The sequence below is a fragment of the Pteropus alecto genome, unplaced genomic scaffold, assembly GCF_000325575.1.
Source record: "Pteropus alecto unplaced genomic scaffold, ASM32557v1 scaffold398, whole genome shotgun sequence".
NCBI classification, from domain to species: domain Eukaryota; kingdom Metazoa; phylum Chordata; class Mammalia; order Chiroptera; family Pteropodidae; genus Pteropus; species Pteropus alecto.
In genome coordinates, this window is record NW_006442497.1 from 2,842,701 (window position 1) to 2,857,761 (window position 15,061).

Below are 15,061 nucleotides of genomic sequence, written 5' to 3' on the forward strand. Positions count from 1 at the left end.
TCTCCCAAGTTGTGGGCCCATACAAGCCGCTGCCAGTGATTTATTCCCTACAAATGAGTTATTTTGGCTCCTGCTGCAAACTTTCACAAAATCTCTCAAAAGCTTACAAAACCTAAAGAAGCAGCATCTGGCCTCAGCATGCCCTGTACCTCTTGCTGAGCAGTCCCAAGCACCAGGGGCAGCTGGCCTCCATTTCTGACTTAGCTCCTCGAGGTACCTATAAGCCCAGCATAGGTAACAGCTATATGTGGATTGCTTGGTGACTCTTAACAGGTGACCCTGGAGGTGGAAAGGCTGTGCCTTAACTTGGCCTGCAGCTGGACCCCTCCTAGGTCTGTGCCAAGGGACCCCACAGCACACCTACTACATAAAGCCACTCTACTAAGACTGGGAGACTTAATACATAGAAACAAACACAAGGAGACAGCCAAATGGGGAGACAAAGAAACATGCCCCATATAAAAGAATAGAACAAAGCTCTAGAAAAAAAGAATTCACCAAAATGGAGACAAGCAATATACCAGCTGCAGAGTTCAGAACACTCGTTATCAAGATACTCGAGGACCTTAGGGGAATAGTAGATGAACTCTGAGAACTTTAACAGAGAGATAGAAAACATAAAAATGGAGAGGGAAAACATAAAAGAGAACTAGTCAGAAATGAAGAATACAGTATCTGAGATGAAGAGAATGAACAGAATGGATGAAACGGAGGATCGAATCAATAACAAAGAGTCTGAAGGAGCAGAGGACACCCAATCAGAACAGCAACAAAAAAAAGTGAAGATAGTTTAAGGAGCCTATGAGACAACATCAAACAGAACAACATTCACATCACAGGGGAACCAGAAAGAGAAAAGAGAGAGCAAGGAATTGAAAATCTATTTGAAGAAATAATGATGGAAAACTTCTCTAACCTGGTGAGGGAAATAGACATACAACCCCAGGAAGTTCGGAGAGTCCCAAACAAGATGAACTCAAAAAGGCCCACACCAAGACACATCATAATTAAAGTGCCGAAGGTTAAATTCAAAGAGAGAATCTTCAAAGCAACAAGAGATAAGTGATTAGTTATATACAAAGAAGTGCCCATAAGACTGTCAGCTGATTTTTCAACAGAAACTTTACAGGCCTGAAGGGCTTGGCACAAAATTTTCAAAGTGGTGAAAACCCAGGACCCACAACCAACGTTACTCTACCCAGAAAAGTTATTTAGAATTGAAGGACGGAAAAAGAGCTTCCCAGACAAGAAAAATCTAAAGGAGTTCATCATCCACCAAGCCAGTATTACAGGAAATGTTGGAGTGACTTCTTTAAGAAGAAGAAAAAAATATGTATCAAAAGTCTAAATAAAGAATGACAATACATATTTATCAATATGAACTTCAAATGAAAAAGAAATACTCCAATCAAAAGATAGGGTGGCTGAATCGATAAGAAAACAATACCCTACATAGGCTGCCTACAAGGGACTTCATCAGATTAAAAGACACACATAGACTAAAAGGAAGGGAATGGAAAAAGATATTTCATGATGGACCTAGAGGATATTGTGCTGAGTAAAGTAAGTCAGATAGAGGAAGACAAATGCCATATGATTGCATGTGTGTGTGGAACCAAAAAACAAAACAGACAAACAACAACAAAAATCATAAAAAGAAACAAACTCATAGAAACAACATTTTGAGAGTTATAAGATGGGAGGAGTTTTGGGAGAATCAGTGAAAAAAGGGAATGGGATTAAGAACAAAATGTTAGTTACAAAATAGTCATGAAGGTATAAAGTATTCATAAAGCATATAGCCAATAATATTGTAATAACTATGTACCATGTCTGAGGATAACTAGATTTATTGGGATGATCACTTTGTGAGTTATATAGATGTTTAATCACTATGCTGTACATCTGTAACTAATATAGTATTGTATGCTAACTATAACTGAAAAATAAAAAATTATAAAAAAACATACACTTTCCATATGAAATCAGCAATCCCAATTCTAGATATTAATACTTAAATTAATACTTATGTTGACACAGCAACCTATGCACAAATCTTTATGACAGCTTTATTTATAATCACCAAAAATATATAAACAACCCAAGGTCCTTCAAATGGATAATAGAATTTGGTTTCAGCAGAAGGAACAGAATGTAGGCTGATCAATTTCAAGCATATCATATATGTTTCCTGAAAAGCTCTACTCTCAAAGAATGGGGTTTCTGAAGGCTGGTAAACACCAGAAATTGAGGTCTTTTGCCACATGTTATTTCACCAGAGAGTTTCTTAAGCTCAGTGCTCTAAGTTTACATAGTGGTGTATACATAGCTTACTATTGAAACATCCAATCTGAGATTGTGCATCCATTTTTTGAAGGCTATGAGATTGATATTAGTGTAGTTACACAGCTTCTCTTTGTCTTTGTAGTGGATTTCCTAGGACCATAGAGATTTGTGTGGGATTAGCATCAATACCCTGGCATCGATTATCCAAAATTTGGCAGTAGTGGAGAGGGTGCACTTCTTGCTGAGGATCAACGTATAGTTGGCTATACCACCTTAGTTCAAATATCTTGGATGGGATCTCAAATGTAATATAATTGTATATTAGGAACATCCCTGTCCCTTACTTTTCCTAGCCTAGAGAAACCCAAAGGTCTCCCCAAATTTCTGGGGAAGTCATCAGACTAACGGTTTTAATATATCTCTTGCCTCTCATTCCAGCTCCCAATATGTTGTCTTTGATGGTCCCTGAGTAAACTTAGAAGCAAAATTCAATTCAGTCAAAATCACATAATATCAAGCATTTTATAATTTTTATGGAAGGTCTGGAAGGTTTAGTGGAAGAACTACATCATGCAATACAGAGCATTCAGCAATTTATTTGCTCTCTTGTACCCTTCTCTCTTTCCCCTCATTACTTTTGGAGCAATATTTATAACCCATTAAATTGCATTAACTTCTTTTGACTTGGGCCCCACTTCGATGAAATAATACTTGTAAAATACAACATTAACATACAAGTTTTTATGGTCCTGGTACTCTCCTCCATGATTTCATTTGGGCCTACTGCACTTGAGTCTCAGTTTTGAATTTTTGAGTTTCAAAAGCCTGGACATAAAGTGATTGAGAATGACTCCTTGCATAGATGATGGCTATGGGAAAGGACTGATAAGTGAGGACTGGGAGGAGCTACAGAGATAAGCAGGGTCTAGGGTCTTCTCTGTCCTTAATTTGAGGGCACCATCTGTTGTCAGTGCACAGGAGCCACACAGGGTCAGAGGAAGACATACAGAAGTGACCAGTGGACATCACTTGCATATAAAAGCTTTGCTGGTTTTTCAAGCTGTCCCTTTGAATACAGCCAATGTGTTACCTATTGACAGTCTGTCCTGAAACCCTGCTTAGCCCCTATTTGAATGATCTCAGGTGGATGGCTCTTCTTTCAACATCACTATTATTTGTCAATTGCTTTGCTGATTGATTAGTTTTCTAACAATACTTCCATGGACTTTGTGAAGTCTTCTTTTTCAAAACTTGAAGTTTTACTTTGCAGCCAATTAGATGGGTACAATTGGTAGGAAGGAATACCTGAGTGAGGACTAATTTTGTAGGTGGTCAGTTCATCATGAATATTTTTTAACTTAACACAGGCTTGTGAGTTTGGGAATTCAGAAAATAAGTACATTGACCATATCAATTGTTTATTGCATATTACCATTATCTGCCTCAAAACTCTGTGACTTAGAACAATAAATGCTTATTATCTCACAGTTTCTGAGAGTCAGGTGGTTCTAGCTCAGGTCTCTCATGGGTTTCAGCCAAGATGTCAACTGGGACTGCATCATCTGAAGGCTGACTGGGCTGGAGGATCTATTTCCAAGATGGCTTCCTCACTGGCTGGAAGCCTCAGCTCCTCACTGGCTTATGGCAGGAAGGCTCAATTCCTTGCCATATGGACCTCTCCACAGAGTTTCTTGAGTGTCCTTGTGACATGGCAGCTGACTGAGAGAGAGAGAGAGAGAGAGGGAGAGAGAGAGAGAAAGAGAGGTAGAAAGCAATTTCTTTTAGGGCTTAGCTTCAGGAGTCAGATATCATCACTTCTGCTATATTCTATTGGTTTACAGACCTACTCTGATACAACTGGGAGGAGACTGTGCAAAGGCATGAATACTATGAGGTAGGGATCACTGAGGGCTGTTCTGAAGACCAGCTACCACTGTTTGCCCTCTGGCCCCCAATAATTCATGTTCCTCCCACATGAAAAATTCTCAGCCCCATTCAAGACACTTCAAACTCTAGTCCTATTATAGCATCAGCTTCTAGTCCAGAATTTCATCACCTAAATCAGGTCCAGTTTGGATGAGATTTCTCAAGTACATTTTCTTAAGTATAACTGTTCCCTAAGTATACATCTGAGTGAAATTCCTCTCCTTCTGAAAACCTGTGAACTCAGGAGAAAGTCATTTGCCCACACCTCCTTCCAACATATAATAGTGGAACAGGCATAGGATAACTGCTATAGATATTCTTATTCAAAAAGGGGGGAAATGGCCTGGGTTGTACCTCTCAAGGTCACAACCACATCATAATCTAACCTTGCTGAAACTACCTGGACATTACTGTGAATGACTTTTGGGTGTCTTCCCAACTCTTCAACCACACTTTTGGTCCACAAGAAAATTATGAAGTTTCTGCCATTTCTACAGATGTTGAGTTTTATCCACTACATTTTGATCTTTATGAATTTCATTTACAAAAGAAAATTCGAACTTCAGTTTGGGGCTTTCCTTATAGCCACATTTGATTAATTATAATTAATACTTTTATGATAGCATTTAGAGTCTTGAATTTTGTTCAAGATTAAAATTTTGAGGAGAGCAGAGCAGCCACTGGAGATACCTGATATTCTGTTCTGAGGAGCAGCCAGTGACATGATGAAGCAGACCAGGGATCAATTATACTTGAGAGGGGCTATGCAATAGTATGTACCAAGGGTGGAAGTCCAAGTCAAATGTAAAAGTACAGCCTCACTGAGCAACCAAGAGTGTCAGCTGTAGCCGAGGCAATCTCAGCAGCAACAAGTACCTATGGTGAATTTCCAGATGGAACTGAGGCAGGCATTCTTAGCTGAGATACCAAGAAGCAGTTAAAACAGTCTTGGAACATCACAGCTAAAAGATAATAAAAATATGATCTATGAAAAAAAGATTAAAAATTTGAGATCACAGAAATAACTCATGCTTTTGTAAAAAGTTTAAAAAATTTCTAAGTATGTAAAGAATGAAAGTCACTTCTCCACCTTTTACCACTCCTTAGAAATAATCATTGCTAATCCTTTGGTTTATATCTTTTCAGGTATTTATCTATGTTTATTGTTAATAGAATTTATGCACATTGTTGACAGCAGTTTTAAAGTTTGAGAATATTTTTGTCTATGGAGAGAACATCCCACAAATATTTGTATTTTTTAATGCTCAACTTATTAAACATGTATCTATAAACAGAACTTTGAAAAATAAAATTTAATATTTAAACATTGATTACAAACTTCATCAATTTCCTTAAACAACTTAAACTGCAATTACAGATTTAATATGATGGTTGTTGTGTCCAGAATAACCAGACCCAACTTGAGTGCTCTTAACCAGGAGACAGTTTATTAGCCGGCGGCTGTCCTTGCAAAGGAGCAGCCCCGAATTGCCAAGATACAAGGTTTTTAAGCCCCAAATCCCATTCCTCATTCTGTCTTAAACACAAAGGTCCATCTTTCTCCTATTCACTACCTGTCAACCCACTGGTCAGGTGTGCAAGCGGGAAGTACAGAAGCAGAAAGCTTGTTGTTAGAATGTTATGTTCCTATTGGTGATTGCCTATGTTCCCATGGGCAATAGCCAGTATTCTCATGGGCGATGGCCAAACAGTAATTTTCAGCTTATATACAATTGATTATTTTTCATGCCACGCAAGCAAGCAGGGTTACACAGGCTAAAATTGGCAGTTAGCGTATGAGCTCATTGTTACAAGTTTCATGATTAACAGAATGTGGTTAGGGGTTCCAGAAACTAGGCCTAAGGTATAGACTTCCTTTGTCCAGTTTCAGGTTTTAATTATTCTTTAACCCTTTCACATTTCAGCGGGCTTTCACAATGGTTATTTGAATACACTTTAAACAGTACACAATATAAACACAAATACAGTGATTACAAAACTTACTGTCATTATACTTAAATCTAATTTAAAACACCAACACCACGGATTTAATTCATTAGTTCACTAAATTGTTCAAAAACATCGTTCTTATTTTTCTCTAGAAAAAACGTACTTTCTTAAGTTTGCTGAAATACTTCTTTTGATGTTTTCTTGGTGTTACCAAAATTTTGTCAGACCCTGTATACCTCCAAAGAATATTGTCTCAGAACCTGATATGCACTGAAGCTCTAGAATTGGGCTTCTCAACAGATTGATTCATGCTTGGGGCTTTGAAGCTTGTTGTTTCTCCCAAGAAGCTATCTTTGTTATAGTAAAACTTCTCTTGTTACTCCAATAAGTCTTTTAATGTTTGTATCTTCCACATGTTTTTAGTTTTTGCATCTGAGATGATGTATTCCTTTAGTTTCACTTGGCCAGAGTTATGGAACCCCTTATTGTCATTATGATATATTGACTTGCTTTGTTAGCATTATTTGAAAATTATGCGTTATTAATGCCATATGGTTATAGGAGCATCTAGTGGATTCATCTCATGGAAGAGAAGGATTGTGTTTGCACCTTTATGCTCATCTTTAGGATATTTGGCTCAGGACCCCCTTTCTCCTTGGGCATGGAATGTAACCAGTGCTGGTTAACTGGTTGGGTCTCCTTTCTACTTGGTTATCATGTGTAGCCACATGTGCTGATCAGTCTTTTCTGTTCTTGGAACAGTTCTTATTTTTTCCGGGACTATTTAGCTCATACACAGTTCCATGTTTTCATCCTTTTCCATTTCACAGTGGAAACGAGCATATATCTGTTCACTATAAAGAGATCTGTACTTAGAAGAAACACACATACTCATATTTAGTAACATTCCCTTTCTTATAAAACGTATAAGAATTTCAAAAATCCTAATATAATTGATCTTTTGTATTATACATTTTTGTAACAGTTTACAGTAATTTTTCTTTTTTTAAATATTACTATGAAGTATTTATTTCTTGCTTATTAGTGGGGCCCCAAACATGTTTGCATTGCCATCCTTCCTCATGTAACTCAGGGGTAAATCTTGACTAGGTTAAGATGATCATGGTGGTTTTATTTCTCTTGATTGTTTGAAGGATTTGGGTTTGGTGCGCAGTTTTGGCCAAAGATAGATAAGGGGAAACTGCTAAATGGTTTCTGGGAAAGCTTCCCTTGTTCTTAAAAGAGAGGCACAGGAAGAAATGGTCTTTCTTTTCCTGGTGAATGTTGTTATGCCTGTATAGGATGCCTGGAGTGGTAGTAGGCAGTTTGCCAAGGAGATAATTCATTGAGTTATCTGATGAAGAAAAATAGAAGAAAATTAAATAAAAGAAAAGAAACCTTGGCTCCTTGATGATGCTGTTGAACCATTGAACTAACCACCATAGAGCCAACCTACTCCATGGGCTTCTTTTTTTCTGAAATAATAATTTTTCCTTATTGTTTGAGTCATTTTGAATTGATTTTTGGGGGGGGCGGTTAACTACAACTAATTAACCGATTGATTTTTTAGTTACTTGCAATTAGAAAGCATTCTAACTAATATATTTACTTATTTCAATTAACTCTACCTATTATTTAGTCTTCGCTCCTCAAAAGTCACACACAGCCAGTGGGAACCCCCTGAATTGAACATTTTGCCCTATTAGCATTGCTATGACTTTCTGAGAGCACCTTTAATTTTTTTTTCTGACAATAATAACGTTTCAAGTTATCCTGAGTTTTACCTGCCCTAAGGCTTGGAATCAGCTACTTTCTAAGGATCCCAGATTTCTTTTAGTGGAGAATAATACTATAGACCAGAATTTGGGTTCTAAGGAGATGAGGTAGGTAAAAAGGACTGTCATTGCTATTGGGACCCTCTTAGTAGTGATAGAGCTGGAAAAGGGCTAATTTTCCTAATATAGTAATAGTTCTTACAAATCAATAAGAAAAAGACCAAAATCCAATAGAAAAATGGGATAGCTAGTTCACAGAAAAGGAAATGCAAATGGCTCCTACAACATAAAAAGATACTCAACCCTACTCATAATAAGAGAAATGCAAATAAAATTACACTAGAGTACCATTTTTCACCTATCAAATTGGCTAAGGTAAAAATGTTTATCAACACACTATTGGCAAGAGTGAGGGAGAATGAGTGGACTCAATGATGGAAGTGTAGATTGGCACAACTTCTACGGAGGGCTAGTTAGCAATTTCTGCCAAAATTACACATGCTTTTGGCCTAGAAGTTTCATTTCTAGGATTTTGTACTAAAGATATACTCACATATGAGAAATGATAAATATATACCAGGTAATTTTTTTTCAGTAAAAAATTCTTTATAGTTACAAAAGATTGCAAACAAGCTAAATGTCCACTTATAAGAAACTGGTTTCATATATTATATTATGACCACTTTAAGGACAAGGAAGCTCTTTAAGTACCAACATGGAAGTATCTTCTGATTTATGTTGCAATGTGGAAAAAATAAGGTACAGAACAGTATGTAAAGTTTGCTACCATGTGCAGAAAAAAGACAAAAAGTTTAGGTATGTACTTATTTGTGAATGTGCACAAAAGAGACTGGTGACAGTGACAGCTGGAGGCTGAGGAACTGGGTGGCTTGGGCCAAGAGAGAGGGAGACACTAGTGAATACCACTTTGTACCTTGTGAACTTTGAATCAAGTGAATGTACTTCCCACTAAAAAAATAAATGAAGGAGAAAATATACATTGCAGACATTTTCCCATCAACTTCATTTGTTTTACCAGACTGATAAGTAGTCCATATCATGGTGGTATCAGAGTTTGTTTTAGTATTCCCTTATTATTTACATTGTCTGGGAGTTATTTGTTTACCTTTGTCTCCTCTAAGAGAAGGACTTATTTATAATTGATCTTTCAGTTCATTGTGTTTCAGGAAACACTTATTGACATCCACAGCCTGATGTGTGCTAAATCCAGGGGAAACAAAAGTGGGTAAATCATGCTGGAAATGTGGCCCTTGCCTAGGAGCTCACCTAGGTGGGGCATATGGACATATAAACAATTACTGTGTACTAAGTGTGCAATAATAGAAGTATGCACAGGGCTAAAGCAGTAGAACAGAAGCTGATAACTCTGGTGAGGGGAGTGGGGAGGGGTAAAGTGGCCAAGGAAGACTTCGCTGAAAAACTGGAGTCTAACCAGGGTTTAGAAGGCTGAATACAATTTTCCAGGAGCAAGGACTACAAGCAAACAACATGATGGGTTCTGGGAAACATAGCGCTCCAGCCTGAAGTGGAGGAACCAGAGATGAGGATGAGGTGCAATGGGATGAGATGGGAGGAAGACAGGCCAGGTTATCAAGGGCTTTGAATACCAAGAAGTTTGTATTTTTATGCTACAGGCAACAGAGAGGGAGGGGTTCTTAAGCTAGAAAGGGATGAGCTCCAGAGCTTGGCACAGGGAAGAGTAGAAAGTGTTCAAAGTTGGTCAAATTAATTCGGTAACCCAAATGCCTTCCTCAAATGCTGCTGCAGACCAGGTCTCCTTGCTTCCTTCCTTTACCCATCTCTACAGCCTTAAGCATGACCGTTGGCAGGGGTGAACCAACTTGTGAGGAGGGAGAGAAAGAGAGGGAGGGCGAGAATTTAGACGGAGTGGGTTTCCCATCCGCACGTCTGCCTGTTGGGCTAGGCGGCAGTTCCCGCTTCCTGCATGGTTTCTGCCCAAATCCTCTTCTACTTTCCCATTCTATCCTCCTCCCACCAAGATGATGGTCCGCACCCTGGGCCTCCTCCAGGGCCCCACCTTCATGGCTGGGGCTGAACTCTGCTGCGAGAGCTGGGGACCCAGCAGGTGGCCAGGCCTGGTTGGTCGGAGACGTGCTACCCACACCCCTGACCCCCCACCCCCGCAAGATTTCTGAGGGGCGGGGTTTCCAGCCCTGTTATTTGGCGCGGCCGCTCTTCTGCCCCCTCAGAAGGCAAGAAACTTCTTTGAGCAAGATGGGTGTCTACCGCGTTCGTGTGTCCACTGGGTCCTCATTCTACGCGGGCTCCAACAACAAGGTGCAGCTGTGGCTGGTCGGTCAGCACGGAGAAGCTCAGCTTGGGACGCGACTGCGGCCGGTGCGGGGCAAGGTGAGCTGGCGGGAGCCGGGCGATGGGCTGCGCCGCTGCCCCCAAGGCGGTCAAATACCGGAGAAGAGACGTGCCGCCTGCGCAAAGAGAGCTCAGAGACCGCAGGGCAGAGCGCTTAGGGCGATACGTGGCACACTGCAAGGGCTCAATAAGTATTCCCGTCGCCCTCCTCTTTGGAATAGAGAGGATACTCCTGCGTGTCTGTCGTTCACAATGCTCTCTCTTCTCGAAACTCAGGGCCCCTGGAGCGGCCGGGAGTGTCCTCTTTTCTCTGTTCTTAAAAGCTTCTGTTTCTAACCTTTTCGGCTGTTGCTAGATCTCCGAACTTGCGGGCTTTACCACCCGAGTGAGGCCGGGCGGGACGGGGGAACCCGGAGGGTGAGTAGGGGGAAGAAGCTAAGAGACTAGAACAATAAATTTCCCGACCCACTTCTCTTCTCGCATCACAGCTACCTCGTATTCGCCCATAGCTTTTGTTACTTTTTTTCCTCCGCAATTCGCATCCCCAAATTCCCACCTCCCGTCCAGCTCTCTCCATGATCCCCAGATCCAGATGTCTGTCCCACGGACGCCTCAAAGAAACATGCCCAAGTGAGGTCCTCGCTTCTTCCCACCTCTCAGATCTCTCCTCTTGCCTCCCCCAGGTGTCTGTCATTCGAGCCTTCCCCTCCCATCTCCTCTGTATAACCAAGAATTGAGCGCTGTCAATTCTATCTCCTGGTCATCTCCGTCACTGTGTCCAGATTTCCACCCACCTCCGACCGCCAAGATCTCCTTGAACCTACGCCACCTTTAGCCTCTTGTCATGCTTCGCCACTTTCTCTCCTGTCCTTGCAAGCCCTTCTGCAGCCAGAGCGACTTGTTCCAAATACATTCCTACCCTTAAAACATTCGCTATGGCTTAAAACATTTGAATGGCTTCCGCTTGTTTTCAAGACCAAATCCAAAGCCCTTAACCTTCGACTCTTCACAATCTGGTCCAGCTCATTTCGCACATCTCGCGCTCAGCGCCCCACGCTCTACGCGGCCGTTCGCCCTCGCTCAGCCTCCAGATCTCTCGGGGCTCTCCCTGGCACTCATTTCCCCCCACTTTTTCTTCTCTCTCACTCTCCCTAGCTAAACCGTTCTCAACTAGAGGTCTCCACTTCGAATGTCTTTCGGAAGCCTGCCCCAGGTCAGCCTTGGAGGTGGTCTCCCTGATGTAACTGCTTGGTTAACAGTGTATCTTCACGTGCAACTGTGCGTTAGCTCAAGGCGTGGCGCCGGTGTCCAGTGCCCAGTTCAATGCTTGGCACAATCAATGACTACAGGGAGAAAAAGGAGAGGGAAGGAATGTATCTTCCCTTCTCCGCCTCAATCCGGACTGAGGAACTCGACGACTCTTAATGGGGTCATAGAGCCACCTGTTCGATGTGACTGACCCCTTTCTCTTTCTGTCTCCTTTTGCCCCACTTTCCCTTAGACCCAGCTTTCCAAGAAGAGCGTTTGAGGGAGGAGGGCTCATTCCAAGTGTCCTTTCCTGCAACCTCATGGATACTGAACCTCTTATATCGCCTGCAGGAGACGGAATTCAAGGAGGACGTGTCGCACTACCTGGGGCCGCTGCTGTTCGTGAAATTGCAGAAACGGCGCCTCTTTCAGGATGATGCTTGGTTCTGCAACTGGATCTCTGTGCAAGGCCCCGGGGCCAGTGGGGACGAGTTCAGGTTCCCATGTTACCGCTGGGTGATGGGCGATGGCGTCCTGACCCTAGCCGAGGGCACTGGTGAGTGTAGGGTGGGGGTGTGAAGAGATCTCTGGGACACAAGAGAAGCTAGGAATGAGGAAGAGGAGAAGAGGGGACAGTGCTTTGGGGCAGGAACTGGCGGGCCAGTTCTTTGCAGATTGTGGAAGAGTGGGTTGCTGGAGGTTGGGGAGGGGCACGATGTTGAAGGGTCAGGCTTCCGCCCCAGGAAGGAGACCGAAGAGGCAGCCTTAGCAGGGACAGAGGACAGGCTCTCAGGAGAGGCCTCACCGCCCATGCCCTCTTCCCCACTTCTAGGATGCACAGTGGTAGATGACCCTCAAGACCTGTTCAGAAAACACCGGGAGGAGGAGCTGGAAGAGAGAAGGAAGCTGTACCGGTGAGCCTGAATCCTGCCTCCGGACTCCTCCTGACCCCACGGGGTGCTGGCCCTTCCCAGCACCAATGCCTGATTTCATTTCTGCCCCACAGGTGGGGTAACTGGAAGGATGGGTTAATCCTGAATGTGGCAGCGACCACTTTAAATGACCTCCCTGCAGATGAGAGATTTCTGGAGGACAAGAGAATTGACTTTGAGGCTTCACTGGCCAAGGGGTGAGAACAAGTAATGGGGGGCTGGGTAAGAGGGAGGTGTCCTGGTCCAGTGGAGGCCAAGAAGCTCCTGTAGACTTCACATGGCTGGACTAGCCTTAGGTGGGTGCCTTTGGTTGTAATGTGTGATTCTGAGAATAACTCAAACTCTTTACATATCTTTCCCTGAAGGCTGGCTGACCTAGCTATCAAAGACTCTTTAAATGTTCTGACTTGCTGGAAGGATCTAAATGACTTCAACAGGATTTTCTGGTGTGGCCAGAGCAAGCTGGCTGGTCAGTCTTCCTACCCCATTACTTCTCCCAGGACCCTTACTCCAGATCCCGCCCCCCTCCCAATCTAGCAAAACAGGGCTGGGAGACTTGAGATCTGGGTCCCTCTGATAGGCTGGGGTCAAGAGGGGATGGTTTGGTGGGGGTTGGAAGAACCAAGAGCTCAGATCTCACAGCATGTTCCACAACTGCAATCCCCAGAGAAAGTGCGGGACTCCTGGAAGGAGGATGCCTTATTTGGGTACCAGTTTCTTAACGGCGCCAACCCCATGTTGCTAAAACGCTCCAGTCACCTTCCTGCCCGCCTAGTGTTCCCTCCAGGAATGGAGGAGCTGCAGGCCCAGCTGGAGAAGGAGCTTCAGGTATGGACATAGCACAAAGGGGACCACAGAGTGAAATGGAGGTGGGATCAGTGTTTTTCCTGCGGTGGTGTCCATATGGGTCCAACTTGCTGCCTGACAGCAAGAAGGGATTCTATTCAGAAAAAATCTTGAGTGAAGTACAACCTCATGGCCTTCTTCTCTGAATGAGAAATGCATATTGTGGAGGAAGTATGTATGGTGGGTGATAGAGACAGAGTTAAAATGATATAACTGGGCCTTGGTGCTAGGGATTTAAGGAGGGTATGGAGTAAGAGAATCAGGTCAGGGGTGGGGTTATTAATCAGGAATCAACATGGATCAATTGAGAGAGAAAACTCATGGATTATAGGGTGAGACAGACTTGGGTTTGATTCCTGGCTCTGCTGTTAATAAACTGTGTGACTTCAGGCAAGATACCTATCCTCTCTGGTCATCTGTGTCCTCTTTTATAAAACTGGGGCTAATTCAAGTGCATGTAAGAATCACATGAGGCAATAAGCACATGATCCAGTACCTGGTACAAAGTAGGTGATGGAGACAAGTTAGTTTCCTTCTTTTTCTTTTTCCTTTGGGGAAGCAGAGTGGGAAGAAGATGCCTTATGCTGACAGCAGCCCTTGTCCTCTGCTCCTATCTAGGGAGGCACACTGTTTGAAGCCGATTTATCCCTGCTGGATGAGATCAAGGCCAACAACATCCTGTGTAGCCAGCAGTACCTGGCTGCCCCTCTGGTCATGCTGAAACTGCAGCCTGATGGGAAACTCTTGCCCATGGTCATCCAGGTGAGAGGACCCAGGATTTCTGCTTCCCCATGGTTGGCCCTCTCAGCTCAGCTCCTCACTCAAATTCCCTGAGTCACTCTGTGCTAACACCTTGTGCTAAAGCACTGGGGGAGGCATTAAAAGAGGAAATGGACAAAGGCAGAAAGTTGCAGTCTAGCTGGAGATACAGATTAGGCAAATCTAAATAAGCTCCAGTACCGAGGAAGTACCTGAGGATGGAAACAGTCTGAGAGGGTCATGGGAGGTGAGGTGGGCATGAATCTTGGGGGAGGGGCAGGACCTTCCTCCACACAAGGGGAAAATGGGCTAGGCAGGGATCTTGAGTGTGAGGAATCAGAAGATTACCAGTGGACAGTTGGGCTGGAGTGGTGGGGAATAATATGAGGGTGAGAGGGGCCATGATATGAAGACTGCCGTGGGCCATGGATGCCAAAACAAGGACTATGAACAGAGGAGGTTGGTGAAGGCTGTTGTGAAAGATGCTGTAGGCACATCATATGGGCCATTGTGTTTAGGATGGATTGCAGAAGGGAGATACTAGATATAGAGAATAGGGTGACATGCTACAGCAATTGTCCAAGGTGGAAGTGCTGGGCTCAGATGTGGGAATAGCTGTGGAGGTACAGAGAAAAGATGGATGGGAGTATAGAGGAAAACTAAACTGGCTTAGATTCAAGAAGAGAGGAAAGAGTCAAGGCATCTGCAGAAACAAGACAAATAAGGAGGCAAAGATGCTCAGTTGGCTTTTGTCTAGCCAATTATGAGGTGATGGGGAGATATTCAATTGCGACATCTAGCTAGGGACTAGCTGAGAGCTAGAGACTTAGTCAGCTGTGTAGGGAGGGGTGGTGTTGAAAGATTGGAGAGAGACTGAGATATCTGAAAAAAAAAAAAGTGTGGGATAAAGGAAACAAGGGTTTGAATCCTGTCCACACTGAGGGAACTAAAAGGAGAAGTGGAGGCTGGAGAAGGCGGTGGAAGAGC

General features: G+C 43.0%; 1 protein-coding gene and 1 pseudogene across 1 annotated transcript in view; both read left to right on the top strand.

The window, feature by feature from the left end:
* The first annotated feature begins 4,937 nt into the window (after nucleotides 1–4,937).
* On the top strand, nucleotides 4,938–5,153 carry LOC102888285 (annotated as a pseudogene).
* Nucleotides 5,154–10,158: 5,005 nt separating this feature from the next.
* The window catches only part of ALOX15 (arachidonate 15-lipoxygenase), a 9,200-nt gene continuing 4,297 nt past the window's right edge, over nucleotides 10,159–15,061 (top strand). The window contains exons 1-7 of the mRNA XM_006922275.3: nucleotides 10,159–10,328; nucleotides 11,889–12,093; nucleotides 12,370–12,451; nucleotides 12,544–12,666; nucleotides 12,835–12,938; nucleotides 13,137–13,297; nucleotides 13,934–14,077. Coding sequence (XP_006922337.1) covers nucleotides 10,194–10,328; nucleotides 11,889–12,093; nucleotides 12,370–12,451; nucleotides 12,544–12,666; nucleotides 12,835–12,938; nucleotides 13,137–13,297; nucleotides 13,934–14,077 — 954 coding nt within the window. The 5' untranslated portion in view covers nucleotides 10,159–10,193. The remainder of the gene's footprint in view (nucleotides 10,329–11,888; nucleotides 12,094–12,369; nucleotides 12,452–12,543; nucleotides 12,667–12,834; nucleotides 12,939–13,136; nucleotides 13,298–13,933; nucleotides 14,078–15,061) is intronic.